The 20,163-nt window shown below is 33.8% G+C and overlaps 3 protein-coding genes across 4 annotated transcripts; all 3 read left to right on the plus strand.

The window, feature by feature from the left end:
• The first annotated feature begins 2,821 nt into the window (after nt 1-2,821).
• Nucleotides 2,822-5,078, plus strand: LOC140807062 (uncharacterized). The gene is made up of 2 exons (XM_073163725.1): nt 2,822-3,705; nt 4,289-5,078. Exons 1-2 carry the CDS (start codon nt 2,852-2,854, stop codon nt 4,926-4,928), a joined length of 1,494 nt encoding a protein of 497 aa, XP_073019826.1. The 5' UTR covers nt 2,822-2,851; the 3' UTR covers nt 4,929-5,078.
• Nucleotides 5,079-7,261: 2,183 nt separating this feature from the next.
• Nucleotides 7,262-15,405, plus strand: LOC140807064 (uncharacterized). Of its 2 annotated transcripts, none has more exons than XM_073163728.1 (9): nt 7,262-7,474; nt 11,060-11,257; nt 11,387-11,481; nt 11,993-12,046; nt 12,801-13,055; nt 13,132-13,194; nt 13,990-14,058; nt 14,166-14,211; nt 15,065-15,405. In XM_073163728.1, the coding sequence occupies exons 1-9, from the start codon at nt 7,438-7,440 to the stop codon at nt 15,124-15,126; spliced, it is 879 nt and encodes a 292-aa protein (XP_073019829.1). In that variant the 5' UTR covers nt 7,262-7,437; the 3' UTR covers nt 15,127-15,405. The 2 variants fall into 2 exon arrangements, with proteins under 2 accessions (XP_073019829.1, XP_073019830.1); XM_073163729.1 differs by having other exon boundaries at nt 11,414-11,481.
• Nucleotides 15,406-16,379: 974 nt separating this feature from the next.
• On the plus strand, nt 16,380-17,307 carry LOC140807065 (PRA1 family protein B3). The gene has a single exon (XM_073163730.1). It carries the CDS (start codon nt 16,464-16,466, stop codon nt 17,100-17,102), a length of 639 nt encoding a protein of 212 aa, XP_073019831.1. The 5' UTR covers nt 16,380-16,463; the 3' UTR covers nt 17,103-17,307.
• Nucleotides 17,308-20,163: the final 2,856 nt, after the last annotated feature.

A 20,163-nucleotide genomic window follows, 5' to 3' on the forward strand; every position in this document is an offset into this window, starting at 1 on the left:
ATGGATGGTAGAGTAACATTTTGCTCATTCTTAAATTTCATTTAATTTCCCGAATAATATTACTCGAAACAAATAATAACAAATAATACATTGGAGTTTCTTTCAAACATTTTTCCCCATTGAACCGATCCTACACCTCCATAGCTAGAATCTTTACTTTTCATGATTATCCAACCCCGAACCAAGATTTATTTCATAAATGTATATGTGTTAAAATTAGAACTTGAACATAACTCAACCCCAAAAGCTAGCTCAAGGGGGGAAGATTGTCCAAGTCCATATATACAACTTCTAGGTATTTTATCTAACCGATGTGGGACAACTAACACACCCCCTCACGCCCAAAAATGAACATCTGGAGCGTGAAGTTTACAAACGACCCAAATATGGGCAGAACATGTGGTCCAACACATAACGGTGGAACCTGAGCTATGATACCATGTTATGATTGGAACTTGAACCTAACTCAATCCCAAAAGCTAGTTCAAGGGGGAGGATTGTTCAAACCCATATATACAACTTCCAGATATTTTATCCAACCGATGTGAGATAACTAACAATAAGCAATGAAATACAATATGTCATTGTATATCATTGAATTTCACAATTTCTAAAGAGGATCCTAGTTTATTTTGAAGTAATTTTTTTCAAATGAAATATTATCTCTTTTTGTCTATTATAAAGAAAATTTTAAGTTTTATTTTTAAATTCTATTTTTTGTAATTTTTTTAAAAATAATAAATATACTAATAGGAAAATATATAATTAGATTACGTGCGTGATAAAATTTCAAAAATCATTCTATAAAGAGTGAGTCTCATGTGAGACCGTCTCACGGATCATAATCTGTGAGACGGGTCAACCCTACCCATATTCACAATAAAAAGTAATACTCTTAGCATAAAAAGTGATACTTTTTCATGGGTGACCCATATAAGAGATCCGTCTCACAAATAATACCCGTGAGACCGTCTCACACAAGTTTTTGCCTTCTATAAATTAACTTGGATAAAATTTTGCTTCTTTAATTAGTTCAAATTTGATCTACGTGTAAATAACTTGGTGTTTCTTGCACGTTTAGTCCGATCATGTTAACTTTCTTTTCCTTTCCCATTTCCATTCTCGCATGGAAAAGGCAAAGAGAAACATAAATTTGCAAAAGATTTTAACATGAAAGTTTATGTGAGACTGTCTCACATTTCAATTTTGTGAGATCGTGAAAAATATTACTTTTGATGTCCAAATTATGATTTCAACTGCAAAAAAATCATTTTGTTCATTATGTTGTGAAGAAATATTATGTAATATATGCTGATTTGAGTGGAAAGTATTCAACCAATGAAAAATATTACTTTTCATGTTAAAAATGTGATTTTTAATTGAAAAAATATATGTTTTTGTTAGTTATGTTTTAAAAAATATTATTTAATATATACTGATTTGAGTTAAAAATATCAATTTTTATGTCAAAAATATTGGTTTTCACTACAGTCATAGACTGAGTCGACCAATTTCACAGATATAGATATATAGACCGTTTCATAGGATATTGACCTAAGATTTATTCTAGATTGCAAATATCGCCATGATAAAAATTCATGTGTTTAATTGGAATTTTAATATTTCTGGTAACCGATGAATTAACATCCAAATTAAAGTTTATTAAGACCATAAATCTAGTAAAAATCACAAAAGTTTATTTCTTCTATGAAATCCGCCTTATATATCTATTTATGTATCTATCTATATATTCTGTATTTAATTTCGATATTACATACCCAAAATTAATTGTGTTTAACAGGCAAAGGAATAGGATGCGTCTCATTCTTTGGTGACCATTGACCAACAGAAAACTATTTCTAATTAATTTTCCATTTGTAGGAAATACATGTTGTGCTGAATTTTCGTTTTCCTTCGTAAATGATATCCGTGCATACCTTTATGTTTATCTTGCTAAAAAGTTCATATTACTTATTACAAATAATAGCTAATTAAGACAATTAAGTACGTGTAAAAGATAATTAATTTGAATTTAAGACACAATTATCAAACCTATACAACTATCGATTATTCAGAAATTAAGTTGAAATGTAAGGACAATGAGTAAACACTATGGAAATATTTACTGGAAAACAATTAATCAACATTCCTAAGGAATTGTATCTTTGGTCCTATAAATTTACCTCTTCGAGATTTTAGTTATTTATATTGTCAAATTTCAATTTTAATTCGTTATTTTTGTTTTTGTTTGTAAATTTAGCCATTGTTTGATGCGACATCGGTGTTGTACTAATGCGTGAATTATCACATCAGCATTCTTGATGGAAAGAACTAAAAGTACAAAAAAATGAAAGATATGTGACTAAAACTGAAATTCGACAACACATATAGATGATTATCGGATTAAAAATACAGTTTTCACAAGACTTATTGCACATCGTAAAGCTCGTAATCCAAAATCCATCTGGTTCTTTCCTTTTTAAATTTTCTTTAATTTGTGCCAATCTTAATAGGTTCATCTTTCTTGTTTATTTTATAGTTAAAAGTATAATATCACCACTATTTCACATTATCAAAATAGATGAGCCAATTAATGATTATTATTGTAGAGGAATTTTCCATTTAAATAAAATTTCGTGGAAGGTCGATTCAATGTATTCCGAACCTTTATTCCTCCTAACCCAAAAGATCATTTCTTGCACAATTTCAATAGTTTTATGCTTTACCCTTTTGACTTTCTTTTCATCAAGAATATTACTTCTAAGTTCCAATATTTTATCTAATCCATCCCAATCTCTTTAAATAAACCATTTCTCATTCTTGAAATCCAACAAAAAAAAAGAAAATTTCCATGGCCTTTTCTTGCTTCCCGGACATATTTTCTTGGATTGAAAGCCTTCCCCCAATCCTTCAATGGCAATCCCAATCCATTTCCTTACATCTTTGTCCTTCAAATTCAATACAACCTTCTCTCAAATTATCACTCAACAACTTCAAAAACTCCTCACTATCCCTCTCCATATTTGCGGATTACAATTTTCCAATCTTGCTTTGGACCTCAAAGAACATAACCCTAAAAGCCGATTTCAAGATTTTGAGAATAACACAAGATGATGACACAATTTACACTCTTTTAACCAACTTCATCGAATCCATCCTCAAATATTCCCCTAACAAATGCCCTTCTTTCCTTAAACTCCCCAAAACACAAAACAACCACCACCTCAAAGAAGTCTTCAACTTCACATTTCTTACACTAACTTTCATCGTATGCATCTACGAAGCCCCTAACGACTTACGTTCATCATGCCTCGAGAGCCTCAAGGATCAACTAGCATGTCCCAAATCCAGAGGGGTGTCTAGGGCTTTGATGAGGATGTTGGGTTCGAACGCCGAGGAGCTATGGATGCGTTCGATGAATCTTGCTATTACGAACTGGATAGCTGAGCTTCGAGCCGCACATGTTGGATTCAAGACTCCTTCACCTTTGTTTTCTTACTCGGTTTCGATGCTAGGGCTTTGGAAAGTTCAGTTGTATTGTCCGGTAATCGCCATGGACGTCGAAAAACGCAGTGATCCCTCGCCCGATGAGCGTTTGTTGTTCTCTTTAAATTATCATCAACTTGAGGGGGTGATTCAGTTGAATTACAAGGTTCGGATTCAAGAGAAGTGGATCGAAGTCATGGTGAATACGGATAACATAAGGTAAATTTTTTTTTCCACCAAATATATCGCGTAATATTTAAAGAAAATATATGTTGGGCAGTGAGTCTCTTCGGGCCAACCCTACCCATATTCACAATAAAAAGTAATATTTTTAGCATAAAAATTTATATTTTTTCATGGATGACCCAAATAAGTGATCCGTCTCACAAATTCGACCCGTGAGACCGTCTCATACAAGTTTTTACCAAAGAGATGTTTTCTGATAACGATGGAATAAAAAATTAAATTAAATGAAATTGCATATTGAAAAAGTAAAATTAAGAATAGTGTGAAAATGGTTTCTCTCATTTGTATGAAAGTGAAGATCATTTTCCAAAAATTAATTTAACAAAATACTCTTCCTAGTATTTCAAAAAAAAAAAAACACTCTTCCTAAAGTTTTTCTAGCCTTTAATAGCTGTCTTTAAATTTATTTTCGATTAAAAAAAATCTCAAAATATTAATTAAAATAATTACTTTGCATGCTTTTGTTTCAACTTATGTTTTCAAGAAATTGTCTAGACAGCAGCAAACGAGTTTGTTTCAACTTGTTTTCTCTTTTAATTTTTCCTCTGATCATCAGGTGCGATGTCATAAAGCTATTAACAGACACTTTAATGGCGGAACGCGGCGCCGGTACGTCGGAGAAGCACTTCCCCTCTCGAATCGCTTTGCAAATCACACCAACCACCCAATCCAACGTGATCAGCATCTCCGTGAGCAAATCCTCGGACAACCCGCAGCGCGAAATCGGCTTGGAGAAAGCCATCGAAGCCTCGTTCGAGCCCCTCAACACGAACATCGGCCTCAACTTCTCCTCCGCGGAGACCACCACGCTCACCTTAAAGCCGTGGAAGTTCGAGCAATCCGTGTGGGGGAACAGTGGGAAGCTGAACTGGTTCCTACACGACAGTGCGGACGGGAGAGAGGTTTTCTCGTCGAAGCCATCGAAGTACGCGATGATCCAGCCGAAGTCGTGGTTCAAGAACCGGTATTCGAGCGTCTACCGGCCGTTCACGAGGGAGGGAGGGGTGGTGTTCGCTGGGGATGAGTATGGGGAGAGTATGAGTTGGAAGGTGGACAAGGGGTGCATGGGGAGGAGCATGGAGTTTGAGATTAAGGGTTGGATTTGGTTGACATATTGGCCAAACAAGCATAGGAGTTTCTACTCGGAGACTAGGAGGTTGGAGTTTAGGGAAATTCTTGAACTCACTCTACTTTAGAAGTTGATGCAATCCACTTTTTTCTCCATATTTCATCTTGTTCTTCTTGATGATGTATTCTATTCATTGTAATTTTATAAATAGAGAAATAAAATAAAATCATTCTCTAAATTAGTCTATATAGATTTGTTTAAGAGTCTTTTGCAATCACCTCACATATATCTTATGCATTCGACATTTCCTTCTCTTATTATTAAATGCGATAATGTCAAAGAAGATAAGTGTTAAATAGGGATGGCAATTTTCCCCACGGGTTTGGGGCCCCGCGGGGAAAACCCGAAATGGAGATGGGGATCTCCGATTTTTTCGGGTTCGCGTTCGGAGATTTAAAAAAATCCCCGATGTAGTTTGGGACGAGTATGAGATTACTATCCCTATCCCCGGAATCTCCGAACCCGCCCCGAAAATATATTATCAATAATAAAATAATAGTATTATTAGTATTAATAATATAATAATAATATTATTTTTTAAAATATTAATAATATTATTATTATTAATATTGATATTGATATTAATATTAAAATTATCTCTAATAATAATAGATAATAATAATTTTCATCCGTCATCGTCTTACAATATTAATATTTTTGAAACGAGGATAGGGGCGGGGATGGGAAGTTAATCCCCGAAGTTTCGGGTTTAGGGATTCCCCGAACCCGAAAAAGCGGGGATTGAGACGGAGATGGGGGTGGGGATGACCTTCGGGGATGGAGATGGGGATGGCAAACCCGCCCCCGCCCCGGACCATTGCCATCCCTAGTGTTAAATACATTAAATATAGGTGAGATGAGTAGTCTAGGGCTGATATATCGTACCGTGTTGAAAATCATATACCGTACGTCGTACCGAAAATCACGGTATAATAAAATTCATACCAATACCGTACCGAATTTTGGTATACCGAAATTTCGGTACATATACCTAGCATACCGATTATACTGAAATTGTAGGGTATACCGAAATTTCAGTACGGTATCGATATATATCGTGTTATACCGAAAAAACCTTACATTTTAAAATCTTTATAAATTTATTGTTTTAAAATATTATATATTTTAAAATTTTTGAATATTTTTTTGGTATTTTGATTTTTTTGTATTCCAGTATATACCGAAATTTTCAAATGCATACCATTACCGTACCGAAAAATTCGATATTATTATTGTATCATACTGAAATCTTCGGTATACCGAAAATTCGGTAAATTCGGTCCATTTTTTTTTTCAAAAAAATTGATCAAAATTTGAAAACTAGTTTATAACCGGTAGAATGTTGACCTAATTTGCGTATAGAGAAAAACGCAATTTTAGTTTATTAAATTGATTTTTTGATTTTTAATCATTTTTTTGGCCAAAAGTTACTGACCCCAGCTATTTTTTTTTTTTTTTACATTGTTGTTTTTTCCTACCGACAATAAACGTTTATTACACGCATTTAAATAAAATTTAAACTAAAAAAGAGAAAATATGAAGCAAAATGACACTCAAGTATTTCAATATGGGAGAAAAAAAGTTCGTCGTTTTCTTTTGGTTTTTATTAGATAGATTTAATTTATATAATATATGTTACATTCTTGCTATATGAGTTATGTATGAGAGTATAAATATTAAAAAATAATATTCGATAGATTTAGTAATTTCGGACAAAAAATGACAACAAAAATGTAAGTTATTAGATAAAAATCAAATATTGATAAATTAGATGATTAAAATCTAAAATAGACCGACTTAAATGTTTAAAATTATAATTTTTCATCGACTGATGCAACAACTAGCCGTGTATTATTAGCTTCTGAAGCACTGCATGCCACAGTATGCTAATGTTATAAAGTAATAGTTATATTTTATTCTGAGGAATTAATTTATTCCAAAATTATAATAAACTATTGTTTAGATATATATTTTTATTTTTTAAAAAAGAAATTTCAACCCCTTAATTTGATCTTTTTTCCCTACAATATTGTTTTAAATATTTTATGATCAATGATATTTTAGGAAAAACATGTTAAACTCAATTACTCAACTCAAAAAAAAATTTGTATATGAACTTCTACTACAAGAAAAACGCTAAACGACAACGGATACAGTACTGTTACAACTGTTGGAATTGACAGTGTTATTGAAAGTGTGTTTTTTAATAATGAATGGTGAAAAAAATAGTATATTTAAGTAAATAATAAATTAAATTTTAGGTCTAAATTTCCAGTGGAATTTAATTTTTTATCTAAGAATTTCTTTGCATCAAGAACCAAAGGATAAAATTGCAAAAAAGTCGCATTGAAGATTATACACGAAGATGAGCAGAAAAGCGTGTTGAAGTCGGCTAAAAATAGCACAATGTGTAATTGTAGAACCGTAGGGGATCGGGTGAAGAAACTGATGAGAGTGGCGAACATTTCGAAGCAGAGACGAAGCCCATAACCAACTCATTTATCGCAGCTATAAGACGAGAGATTTCCTCTCTGTATTTCGTTCGATCTCTTTGATTTCATCTGGGTTCGATCTCCATGGAATCCGCCGCCGTTAATCACCGCTCTTTCTATTGTAAGTCACAATTGTTCTCTCTCATGTCGATTACTGAAACATGGCGTTTTGTGTATGAGCTGAAACTAAGCTTGCATTTTATGATTTGTGTTAAAGATTTGTTATTTCCTCTCCGTCGTTGGTCGTGGCTTTGTTTTCTTTAATATATACAATGTGATTTTATGCTTATTGTTATTTATATGTAAACTCAAGTGTTGGGGAATGCTGTGATTTGTGTTGAGCTACGATGGATGCAAATAAAGGAAATTACATTATGATTGGAATATTAGGAGTTAGTTATGCTAGATTTTGGATTTGCGAGCTCGGGTGAGTAGCGGCGGAGCCAAAATTAAAATTACCTGGGGCTGGCTCCGTCTCACACTATATTTAATAAAATAAATAATTAACTAAAAAATTTAAAATAAAAAATATGTAAACATCGACTTGAAACCATAAAACAAGAGTATTTAATACTTTCAAAAACATGGAGCTAAAACACTATTGAAGTTGTGCTCTTCGATTCTTCTTAGAATAAATTGTGCTCTTCGATTCTTCTTAGAATAAAACCCATTAATTATTAAATCGTGATCAATTTTTTCAATCAAATCTTGTTCGATGTAAATTATCACAGAATCTCCGAAAAACTATGCTTTCATCATGTTACGAAGAGTTGTTTTTACAAGTTTCATTGATGAAAATTCTCGTTCTGGTATTGCTGTAGAAACGGGACGAGTTAAAACAAAACGAATCAAGCTTTCAATTAAATAAACATATCAGATTCGATAAATAAGTAAACGACGTAGATAAAAATGTATAAATCACCTGTCAATCAAATCGGAGATTCTTGACAATTAATCTTCAACATAGTTCAGAAATAGTTGACAAATTCTGAAATCTTTCATGGCCAGCAGCATCAAGTTTATAGTGATCCAATTGCATTTTCAAGTGATGCAAATCTTGTTAATCGAAATCAAGATACTAGAATTTCTCAACAAGTCGATAGATATGATCAACATTAAGAAGCTTAAAGTTTTCTTTAGGTTTCAATGCACAACTAAGTTTAAGAAGTTCAAATGTCTCATCCTTAAATCTATTATTTAGCTCTTCAACTTGAAAATCTATTGTAGCTGTAAATATATTAAATCGATAGTGGTGCTCAAGAACGGCCTGTAACAGATTTTAAAAACTAAAACCAAAATTCCAGTTAAACAAATTGATTTTTTAAATTAATTCAGCTCGATAAGTTATTTGAGTTGAAATCGATATTTTGTTCATGTTAAGATTGAAACTTGGACCTAACTCAACCCCAAAAGCTAGCTCAAAGGGGGAGGATTGTCCAAGCCAATATATGCAACTCTCAGGAATGTCAAAATACCGATGTGGGAGAACTAACACACCCCCCTCACGCCCAGGTATGAACATCTGGAGCGGAAGTTTACAAATGACCTAATTATGGGCAGAACGGGTGGCCCAACTATGGACGGTCCAACACATAACGGTGGAACCCGGGCTCTGATACCATGTTAAGATTAGAACTTGGACCTAACTCAACCCCAAAAGCTAGCTCAAAGGGGGAGGATTGTCCAAGCCAATATATGCAACTCTCAGGAATGTCAACCTACCGACGTGGGACAACTAACAGTTCACCCGTAGACTGAATTGATGTATGGCTTTATCTTAATTCCAAAAAGATTTTTCAAATTTTTTACTTTTAAGAATCATTGCGGTCAAGCCAAGGTCAGTTCACATCATTTTTTAAAACCAACGGTAAAAACAAAAAATGATATTGACAAACATCAAAGAATAATATGGACATTAATAGAAAACAAAAATCTTGATACATCATTTAAGTCATTATGTACGAAATTCAAATCATTGATAAATCATATAAGATCCCATACTATGTTTCACATGAAAATTTTGCGCAATTTCTCATAATCATTACTTTATTTTTCTCAAAATCAATTCTTATAAATATACACTAGTTCATACTAAAAAAAATTAAAACTCTATAAAACTTTTAGTATTAATAGAAATTAAATAAAGATATAATAAAATATGTAGTAACTGCATAATTGTATTATCATATTAGCTAAATTTAATATATTTGCGTGTTATTGTGAATATAGTCTAAAAATATATTTGGAACTTAAAGTTAATTTTCAAAATCAACTTACATTAAGTTCTTCAACCTTTTGAGCAAAATGCGAGCGAATGTCAAATTTGATTATAGGTATTTACAGAAGATCATTTTTAAAAATTACTCATAGTTAACAAATTCTTCAAATAACCAAAAAAAAAAATTTTTTTTGTAAGATTTAGGTGGGGCTGGAGCCCACCCTAGCCCAAGGGTGGCTCCACCCCTGCGGGTGAGTGCTTGCTGTTGTGTAGCGTTTCGAAGAACTGAGTGAAAAAATCAGCAAATGTTTTGTAGACATATGAGCTACATAGATTACTTATGTCTAGCTTTTGGTTCGTAAACTTATATGCGTCTTGAACCTTGAGAACCATTTGGATTGTTAAGTTCTGGAATTATTTTACTCACTTATATATTAGAACGTGCATGAAAGGAAATGCAAGCCCAGAAACATAGAATTGATGGTTGTACTTTGGTCCATCCACTTGTCGTAGACTTAGGCACCTAAGTTCACTTTGGGCCTTTGCCCGTGACTCTGTCCATGCGAGTACTAGCTAGCAATGTACAAGTAATACAGAAACAGGCTTGGAAGAGTTTGTCTTGTAATTTTCTCAATATCTTAGTAAACCAGTGTTAGTTGAGCGTCCGTGATGTTTAACAAAGTAAACTGCCACCTGTAGTTAATGCTAATCTAACCGCTATCGTCTTCATTTGGACTTCATATTCAATTAATTTTGATGTGATCTTTGTAAACTTGTGGATTCATTTATAAAAATTTTATATGCAGCTTCCTAAATTCTCCTTGTATCTTAACATTACTTTATTAGCTTAACGTTCATAAACTTGAGTTTCTCTCAATGGAAAGGGAAGTCGAAAAGGGAAATTATGTTAAGAATGAAAGTAGATGTTATGTCCTGACCTAAGAGCATTCTGCTGATCTATTATTGTTGATCTCAAGGTTATTTTCCGGCCTTAATTTTTTGGCGTTTTTTTTTTAAATTTTTCCTGACTTTTACTTAAATAAGCATAACCTTAATCTTTGGTCGACTTGAATCAATAGCATGTAGAATGTTCTTGGATGTTTGCGGGGGCCTTGTAGTTCATTATGGTTGTTTTATGTTGATTTCTCGTTGTTTTCAGAGGTTTGGGTAAATTAGTACTAACACAGCTATTTATCCTTTTGAAGTCTACAATTCATTTCCTAGTGTCCAGTTACTTTTATCCTCATAGGCACAAATAGGAAAGATGTTTCATGCATGCTGGTACATAAATTTGTGAAAGGACAGCTTGGATCAACCAAGTGTTTTCTGTATTCAACTGTTTTTCTGATGGTATATCTCAGGTCATTTATATATTGGTCCTAGGTAAAAGGATATATGTTCCAATCATGTCTAAAGGTTCAGCTCACCTTATGTTTGAAAGCTCAAAAGTATCTGAAGCTTCATTTTGAATGCTTGTGTGTGTTTCAGATTCTGTCAGCCCGAGTTCACATTCAAAGGCCACATTCGAAAGACCTGGTATCATCACCGTGAATAATGGTGTCTTCTCAAACTTAAGTAGATTGACCGTGTCTGGTGGGAAGATATTTTCATCCACAAACAGCCGTAGACCAATACTCGTGTCTTGTGTGAAGACCTCTGAAATTGCTCTGGCAGCCAAATCTAATGGTGACTTACTGTTTATATAGTGATAATGAAGAACAAACTACATATGTATATATATAGATAGATATATATTTTGTTCTTATCACTATATGGATCCTGCAATTTAGTACTTTAAAAATGTCATGTCGCCAGGTGAACCCAATGGAGCTGTTGTACCAGAAAATCAACAGCCTGGCTTGCTAGAGAAGAAATCACACTCCAGAGCTACTTTTCCCAATGGTTTTGAGGTATAAAGCTTCATTAATGTTCATCTTCTTGTCTGGAAATGCCCCATCTTACAAGCTTTGGGCATAAATTATCTGTTTCTTTCAATTCACTATAGCATTCGTTGGAGTTTAGGATGAAGATAAAAACTGAATTTAAAAAAGTTACTTGACAAGGTCAAAGCAGGAAATATCATTTTGGATACAGACACTTGATTCTACATTTCAATATTTGAAATTTGGAGCGATAATCACGAAAGCACTTTGGGATTCAATTGAACATATTTTTGAAGATTACAGAACAGTTACTGTTGATAGTTTTGTTAGAAAGCAAAGACCATTTCAGGATCAAACTCTTAATGGTCATAACCATTGAGAATGGAGGAAATATTCTGTTCATAATTTATGGTCGTCCTGTCATTGTGTTTTGAGGAAGCACATTTTGGTGATTCTGGGGTTTGGCATACTAGTTTTAAGGAAATTATCTTCTTTTTTCCTGCTTCTTTTGACACATATATGATCTAACATTTATCAGGACCTGCTCAAAGAAGTGTGTGATGAAACACAGATTGCTGAGCTTAAAGTTAAGGTAAATTATGTTAATGTGTAAACTCTGCTGTTTTACTTGCAATAGGATTACAATGTTACTCTGTTCCATCTATAGACCACATAATTACGTAGCATTACATCTCTTTTTTCTGAACTTGAAATTAAATTACCATGTCACCGAGGTAGTAAAATCAGCAATGGAACCCCCAGAAAGTTCATTTCATCTGTGTTACAGTGCATTTTCGAATTTCAGGTTTTTGATGCATTGGGTAAAGATAAAAGTTTAAGAAACTTGTGAGACTATTCCTGGTGTGACATCGATCTATGTAGAAGAACGAGAATGTTATGTTAAGAATTTATCTGGTAGGTTAAGTAATGACTACAGTAACGGTGTATGCAAAATATACGTATGTATCGATTAGTACATATCTTCTCCTGAATGCTCAGCCAGGTGAGATTTTTTTGCAGTAAAACACAAGCAGCATTTGATTCTTGCATTTTTGTCGTGACTGCTGAAATTGAACATTGGTGCATAGCTATCAATAGCTGTAGTGTAGTTGTATTTGCTTGTCTCTAATGTATTTATACACTATTGATATTATTTTTAACCATTAATAAACATTAAGAATTGCCAATTAAAGAAAAACTAAGGAGTTTGTGGTTATAAATTGGTGTTGTGTGCCTTCGATTAATATACATAAAATTGTCATACACTAATGCCAGTACACGTCGCAATTGACGACTTCATGTGTTGGAAATTCATATTTTCATGGATTTTTTTTACCATATGATAGTTTGGGGCCTTTGAAATCCACATGAAGCGTAACATTGGTGTGCCAACAGCCCCTCCCCCTGTTTTTACCCAAGAAACTTTGCCACCTATCCCCAGTAAACCAGTCGATGTGCCAACTAGTGCTCCTCCACCCCCACCTAAATCTTCTGCTGAAAAAGTGAGCCCCTTTACGAATGTCTCTGTCGAGAAGGCAGCCAAATTGGCGGCAATAGAGGCTATTAAATCTGATGGCTATGTTATAGTATCCTCACCCACGGTATGTATAGTACAATCGCTTACATGTGGTTCCATGCACAACAACACATGCTTTCTCACCTTGTTTTAAATATTAGGTTGGTTCATTCAGAAGGGCTAGGACTTTGAAAGGAAAGAAGCAGCCACCTGCTTGTAAAGAGGTACTACCTTCTAACTGATTTTTCATTTTACTTTGAGTTTCAATAACCAGTTTTTTTCCTTACTTTATCTTTTGCTAGTGTTATTATTCATTTTGATTAGGCAGGTATAAATGATCTTGGATTTTTTTCAGTTTGGCAACTACCAACTTTAGTTATGGCAGTCACAGTATTTTTCTTCTTCCCACCCAAACACTCAATTTCTGCAAATCGGAAACAAAATGTGAAGTATTTTGGTTGCAGTTAAACATTCAATTACATATAACTTTTTACCTCTCGGCAGTAGTGATGGTGTGTCTTTTCGCATTATTGCTTGGTTTACTTTTTTCTCAAGTTGTGAGTAGAGAATGAAGCGATATCTTGCAGCTTCTAATATTCAACAAGAAATTCCAAGTTCTAAGAATGAAGTTCAAGGGTCTTGGAAGTAATAAAAAGCCTAACTGACAGCTTGCTGTTATTAACTTTGTTCCATGTAGTGCGATAGAAAGTTCAAATCTTTATGAATCGCATAGTACGTTACGTTGTGGATGGAATTCTGTATTTTGTCGTCTCTAGTGACCCTGTGCTTCAGGACCTCTACTGGTTTATGCCTTGTTGAGTGTGAACTTTAGTTGGAGGGATTACATTGTCTTTTTAATATTGTTTCTTCTTGCTTCCTATGTACATAAGGGCTTTGCCTCAACTTTTTGAAATCTCTCGTGTTATTACTAGGGCATTGCAATAGTGAAGTGCTCCATTGTAATCCTTCTAATGACATTTGCATGTATCGTATGAACTTTAATCGGATTTTGAATATAGGGTGATGTGATCAAGGAGGGACAAGTGATAGGATTTTTGGATCAGTTTGGCACGGAACTTCCTGTCAAAGTGAGCTTTATTTGCTATTTTCTAAAATGTAACCCTACTTTCATGATGATATATTAACGATTTTTCCTGTTTGTTTTTTGGTCCTCCTGGAAATATTCTTTGAGCAGTCGGATGTTGCTGGGGAAGTTTTGAAAGTTCTCTTCAATGATGGAGGTATGATGGCTTGCACAGTTTCCTTTCCCATGATTTTTAAGTTCTACGAAAATTTCATCCATTAATTTTCTCATGATTGGCAAATAAATCTGATGTAAGTTCAACCGATAGTCAAAGATTTCCTGCTTAAAATTCTGGTTCAGATGAAAGCACTCAGCTTCAAATGAGGTTGCGGAAAAATGTCATATTTTTCGGATAGAGGTTTGCATGATCATTGCAATTTGCGGAGTAAAAGAATTTGTGAATTGATGTGGTGGGATATTTTCTTTTCAAGTGGAACTAGGGTAAAATTATTTGCATATATATCATTATCTTACCAATTAATCAGCTGGACAAGTTCAGCTTTCTTATTGGGAAGATAGTGCAATTTGCAACTTGAGTTTGGTGTGCTCATTCTGATAAGCTCTACTCTCATCTCTTCAGACATAATTTACCTAGAAACCTCATTCATTCACATGATATAGCCTTCCAACTTTACAACATGAACAGAGTTTTACTCGAATTACCGTAGGATAGTACGAGTTGTATTGTTGAATGTGTATGTATATAACTTACAAATAAAAATTTTCAAATTTTACGATTATTTCGCATGTGTCATGGTTGAATATTTTGAATGTATAAATATTGTTTCAATGAATACATATTTCATTGACAATATCTTATTTTGAATGTATAAATATTTTCGAAATGAGTTTGCATTTGATTGACAATATTTTTTAACTGATCATGATTAATACATTGAATTTTTTTATCCCGTACCATTTGTAACAAGGAGACATAAGCCAAAACAAGAATTAGTATGACGGCTCATCGACGACTCTTCTTATCGTTTAATCTGTTTATGCATATGCAGAAGCTGTCGGTTATGGAGATCCCCTCATCGCTGTCTTGCCATCATTTCCTGGTATCAAGTAAGTCGCACGATGAAGTAGCTTTCATTTAGTCTTCGACGCTGATCATGATGATTCCTACAAATTTTTCTGTTATTTGTCTCATTTTCGATGAGTATTCGGCGCCAGTTGTTTCCGGTGATGTAAACTGATCCATAATTTGATTTCGAATGGGAAGTGAGGTGCATTAGACGTTTAAATTCTTGTTTAATGAGTTTCTGTAGAATTTTCATTTTTTTATAAATAATCAATCAGTGGAATAAAGATGAGAAAATCTCTTATTTGTGATAATAATTTTCATTTCATCGTGTATGGTTTTGAACAACATTTTCGATGAGTGAAATCTGCAGCCAACTAACCGTCCGCCTAAGCCCTATATACTTAATTTCTGTATTACACAGAAAATATAACAATTTTTTTATAACTCACGCGGGGAGGGTGATCGAATCCGGGGGAACCGACTAATCCGACAGGAGGTGAGATCATTGGACTACAAGCTCTTGAAATTGATATTAAACACACTCGTATATTACGAATTCATTCCGGCTCTAAATACATATTATTTCCAAATCTAGCTTTAATCTATTTTTTTTAAAAAAGATGTTAATTTGTAACCCAAAATTTAAACTTTTATAATAGATACATGTTCTTGGGTGGAAATGCGCCTTGATGCAAAAATTATCTAGTTCTTTATAATGCTTTATGTGGATTTGTCTTATATTTATAATAAAAAATTATATTTTTAAAATAATAATAATATTTTTTTTAGATGATTCAAATATAGAATAAAAATTAATGATTACTATATAAAATTCAATAAACCAAACTTCAACTTAAGTTGATTCAACCGAGTATTGAGATTAAATCAAATTTACAAGTCATGCGAGAGAATTTGAGACGGATTCTAATTATATTAATTAAAAAAATTAGACGAAATTTTTTGTTTATTTTTCATTATATATGACAAGTTATGATTATATCTTAAAATATAATCATTTATAGTATTTAATACAAATAAAAATTAATGGTAACTAATATGTATACGAAGAGAATCTAGATAGTTAATTAGACAAAAATAATAATAATAAGTTGAGTGCGATAACAATTTATAGAATAACAACGTTAGCTCTTCAAATTAAATTCTTCAAATTCTATTTTAAAATTTAATTTGAACGAGGATACTTTTTTACAATAAGATTTTTTCTTTAAAAAATTATTAAAATAATTATTTTAATAAATCATTATTTTATATTTTATCACTACCTTAAAACTCGGGAACAATATGTAGCTAGGAAAGAGAGAAAAAACCAATAGCCATTCCGAACAAAGAGGCCGCAACTTTTTACACATCTCTTCCGTCCAATGGCCTCTCCGCCGACGCTGCCAATCTCCAACCCCCAATCGGAATCTCAGCCGCCGATCGCCACCCCCGCCTTCCGGTCTTTCGTCCACCGTCTATCCTCCAACATACGCCGCGGATTCTCCCAGCGCCGCCCTTGGACGGAACTGCTAGATCGATCCTCCTTCGCCCGCCCGGACTCTCTTACAGATGCAGCATCCCGCATCCGAAAAAACTTCTCCTACTTCCGCATCAACTACATCTCCCTCCTCGCTCTATCCGTAGCATTTTCTCTCCTTTCCCACCCATTTTCCCTCCTCGTTCTGCTCTCACTCCTCGCCGCTTGGCTGTTTTTGTACGCTTTCCGCCCGTCGGATCAGCCGGTGGTGATCGCGGGGCGCACGTTCTCGGACCGCGAGACGATGGGAATTCTGGTGGTGGCTACCATTGTTGTGGTGTTCCTCACAAGCGTCGGATCGCTGCTCATATCCTCCTTGCTCGTTGGTCTCGCCGTGGTTTGCACGCACGGCGCTTTCCGGTTACCAGAGGATCTGTTTTTGGATGAGCAAGAGCCGATGAATTCTGGGTTTCTTTCGTTTCTAGGAGGCGCTGCTTCCTCCGCTGCGGCTGCCGCTGCGCCTACTGTTGCTGCGCACGTGTAGCTTGGATCTGATGAATGGCATTGTAACCCCAAAGGTACCCACATTTGTTAGGATTTTTCGAACGTGATTGAGTTATTCAATAGATTATTATATGGGATTTCGGTTAAATTCAATTGGGTTTTCTTGTATGCTACAGATTCAGTACTTAGAATGTAATATCATCATTTGTTCAAGCTTCGCAAATCCATCTTCCATGTTATGTCTATGGTAGCTCTAGGTCCTCACCTGTGCGATAATGATCTGACTTCACTGTTTTTTATTCCGTATAATGAATGATGTTGGTGCATTTTAGTTTCGATGCTTGAGTTCTTGCTATCCTGATCTGATGTCAACGGTTGACCCAGATTTTTGGTCTCGTCAAGCATAGACCCCCGATGACTCAGTGGATCTACGATAAGAGCATTACCCAACTTTAGTATCTCACTAACTGTATTTCCATATTTTTTGATAATATAAATTTCATATACCGCAAGCTAATACAAGGTAGGTGTATACCGACAGTTCGTCGGCAGATGATTTCAAATTCTGAAATACCTTACGGTTACGATTAGTCGAAAACGTGAGCTTTTTTGAATTTGATGTGTTACTATATGCGTTCTTGAACCATTTCGATTATATACTATCCAAATGAGAACTTTATGTCAAGCGGAACTCGAAAATGGATGGCTATACAGGAAGTTGCTGCTCATACTTATTAACGGGTTTCAAAATTTGTCATGCTGTATTAAATGTTCATGCTTGGTGACTATATCTGGCCTTGGCAAATCGAATTCAATGTAATTTTTGTTTAGTTAATAACATCATTCCTTCGAAAATCGAAAACGATTAGTTTGATTCAGATGTCACAAAATGAGTCTTGATATGTTCTGTTTCATTGCAAATCCAGAATTCTGTTAGTAGGTTCAAGTTCTCATGTTGTTTCTCCATTAGGAGCTTGAAGTACTATGTAGGCTAGTACATGAAAATCCCACCAAACACGGAATATTTCACCCTATCTCATGGGGTAGTCTTTATGAGAAGATCAAAGGCCCAAATTTAACCACATATATGCGGGGTCCACTAATTTTTACGCGGAATCCACCAAATTCTTTAAAGTCAACGGTCCAGATCCTGTGGGGTACTGCCCCCACAGGTATTCATTTTCACACATGGAGTTTATAGAAAAGATTATGGATCTCAAGTGTAAGAATAAATTCTGAACATTGGATATTTACAAGGCGATGCATAAGGGTATGTCGAACTCGACTGCGAACTTACCCTGTTTTCAAATTTTGTGTTCTCTGGCTTCAATGAGAGTAAGATATTCCTGAGACCGGTTGTTTTGAAAGATATGAATGGTGAATTAGATGAAAGGATGAAATTGAGTCAGAGTCCAACGAAGAGTTACAAAAATTTTGAATTTTGTGCTTTTAAGACTTTAAAAATTTTATATGTATATATTTAGTTTTAATTTTATATGTTTATGTATTGGTTTATCAACTCTTTTATATTGATATAAAAAAATATTGTTAAACATCAATAAAAACAATTTGTATGCAAAATTCAGTTTAAGCATTTTAAGCTTATAAATCATAATGCTTAAATTCTATGATTCGCCACGAGTCGTGCTTCTTAAAACTTCGTGCACAGTGGGATATTGGTATTATTATTTTGAATCATGCTAAAGATACAATTAATATATCGTTACAGCGATATTTACAACCATTATATTGCGAGATTTTACTGTTATATCGTGAGATTTTGTATTCAATATATATTGAGATTTTGACAAATTGAATTTTTGTATTGAATTTTTTGTGTTGTACAAATATCGATGTACATGTAGCATCACTTTATTATTTTTCCTTTATTTATTTCATATTGTGATGCATATGATCTAGGTAGTGCATAAAATTAATATTCATAGAAATAATTTCGGTCCATAATGGACCACAGATGAGGAATTTCCTCTTGTCGGTAGGCGTTGGATTAGGTGGCTCTGATTTCTTCCCTTTCATATTTTATCATATACTTGTCAGACACGGTCCGTCTTACAAACACGACTCTACAATAAATTTTTATAGCAATTAGTCTGAATATGTGCTTGTTTTACAAAAATGGTTAAAGCAGATTATTGTAGAAGTTAGATGTATCTCATAATTCAATTTAAATACAATTTTCTAACCAATGAGAGATAGAGTCATCACAATCACCACTCATCCAAAGTAAAATGTTTTCGTCCTGGACTAACCTTTTATCCACCAATGTCGAGAATCTAGAGGTAATTTCTCTACAGATTCAAAATGTGGCACTCGTTATGTAGCATTTTGATCTTATGATTCAATAGTTGACTTCCACACACGTGGTATTTTGTCTTGTATAATGATTATTTCTTTGTGTTTCATCCTCGTATTACTAAAATTATTAACTCAATTTGTTAGAAAAGTTCATTGACATCCTAATTTTCATGTTATCAATCCTTGAAAGGAATACACGTGGGCTACCCGGAAATTCTTTATTTTATGGTAAAAAAATTGATATAATAAATTTAAAAAAACATATTTTATCAACTAGAAAATATCATCTAATACTCACTTGGTCAAGAAATCTTGGTTATTCCTAGGGATGTCAATTTCCTCCGAACCCGTTGGAGGATCCGATACCCGACCCGAATAGTAGAGGGTATGGAGGGATTTTTAGACCCGATTAAATAATTGGGTAATCGGGTATGGGGATTTTTGGGTTTGGGTATGGAGGCGGGTTTGATATAATCCGATCCACACCCGACCCGAATACCCGTTTAAATTATATATATATATATATATATATATATATATATATATATATATATATATATATATACATACATATATAGTAATTATATTTATTTATATTAAAGATTCATCTTCTCAAATTCAAGTAAATCGATACTTTTTCTTTTCTCTTCCCTTTCGCTTTCACTTTTACGTTTCAAGGTTTTACCGCTCTTTTATTTTTCATTCAATTTTTCATCTTCTCCATTGGTAAGTTTATTCCATGTTTGACTTCAAAAATTGAAAAATATTTTATTTTTGTTGAATTG

Source organism: Primulina eburnea, chromosome 12 (genome assembly GCF_022965805.1).
Source record: "Primulina eburnea isolate SZY01 chromosome 12, ASM2296580v1, whole genome shotgun sequence".
NCBI lineage: Eukaryota > Viridiplantae > Streptophyta > Magnoliopsida > Lamiales > Gesneriaceae > Primulina > Primulina eburnea.

What these genes read in the sequence shown, in the direction of transcription:
- LOC140807064 (XM_073163728.1), top strand. Translation starts at nt 7,438, where the DNA reads ATGGAATCCGCCGCCGTTAATCACCGCTCTTTCTATT. An exon ending in TAATCACCGCTCTTTCTATT is followed by an intron (nt 7,475 to 11,059) that starts GTAAGTCACAAT and finishes TGTGTGTTTCAG; the next exon opens with ATTCTGTCAGCCCGAGTTCA. An exon ending in AGCCACCTGCTTGTAAAGAG is followed by an intron (nt 13,195 to 13,989) that starts GTACTACCTTCT and finishes TTTTGAATATAG; the next exon opens with GGTGATGTGATCAAGGAGGG.
- LOC140807062 (XM_073163725.1), top strand. Translation starts at nt 2,852, where the DNA reads ATGGCCTTTTCTTGCTTCCCGGACATATTTTCTTGGATTGAAAGCCTT. An exon ending in GTGAATACGGATAACATAAG is followed by an intron (nt 3,706 to 4,288) that starts GTAAATTTTTTT and finishes TCTGATCATCAG; the next exon opens with GTGCGATGTCATAAAGCTAT.
- LOC140807065 (XM_073163730.1), top strand. Translation starts at nt 16,464, where the DNA reads ATGGCCTCTCCGCCGACGCTGCCAATCTCCAACCCCCAATCGGAATCT.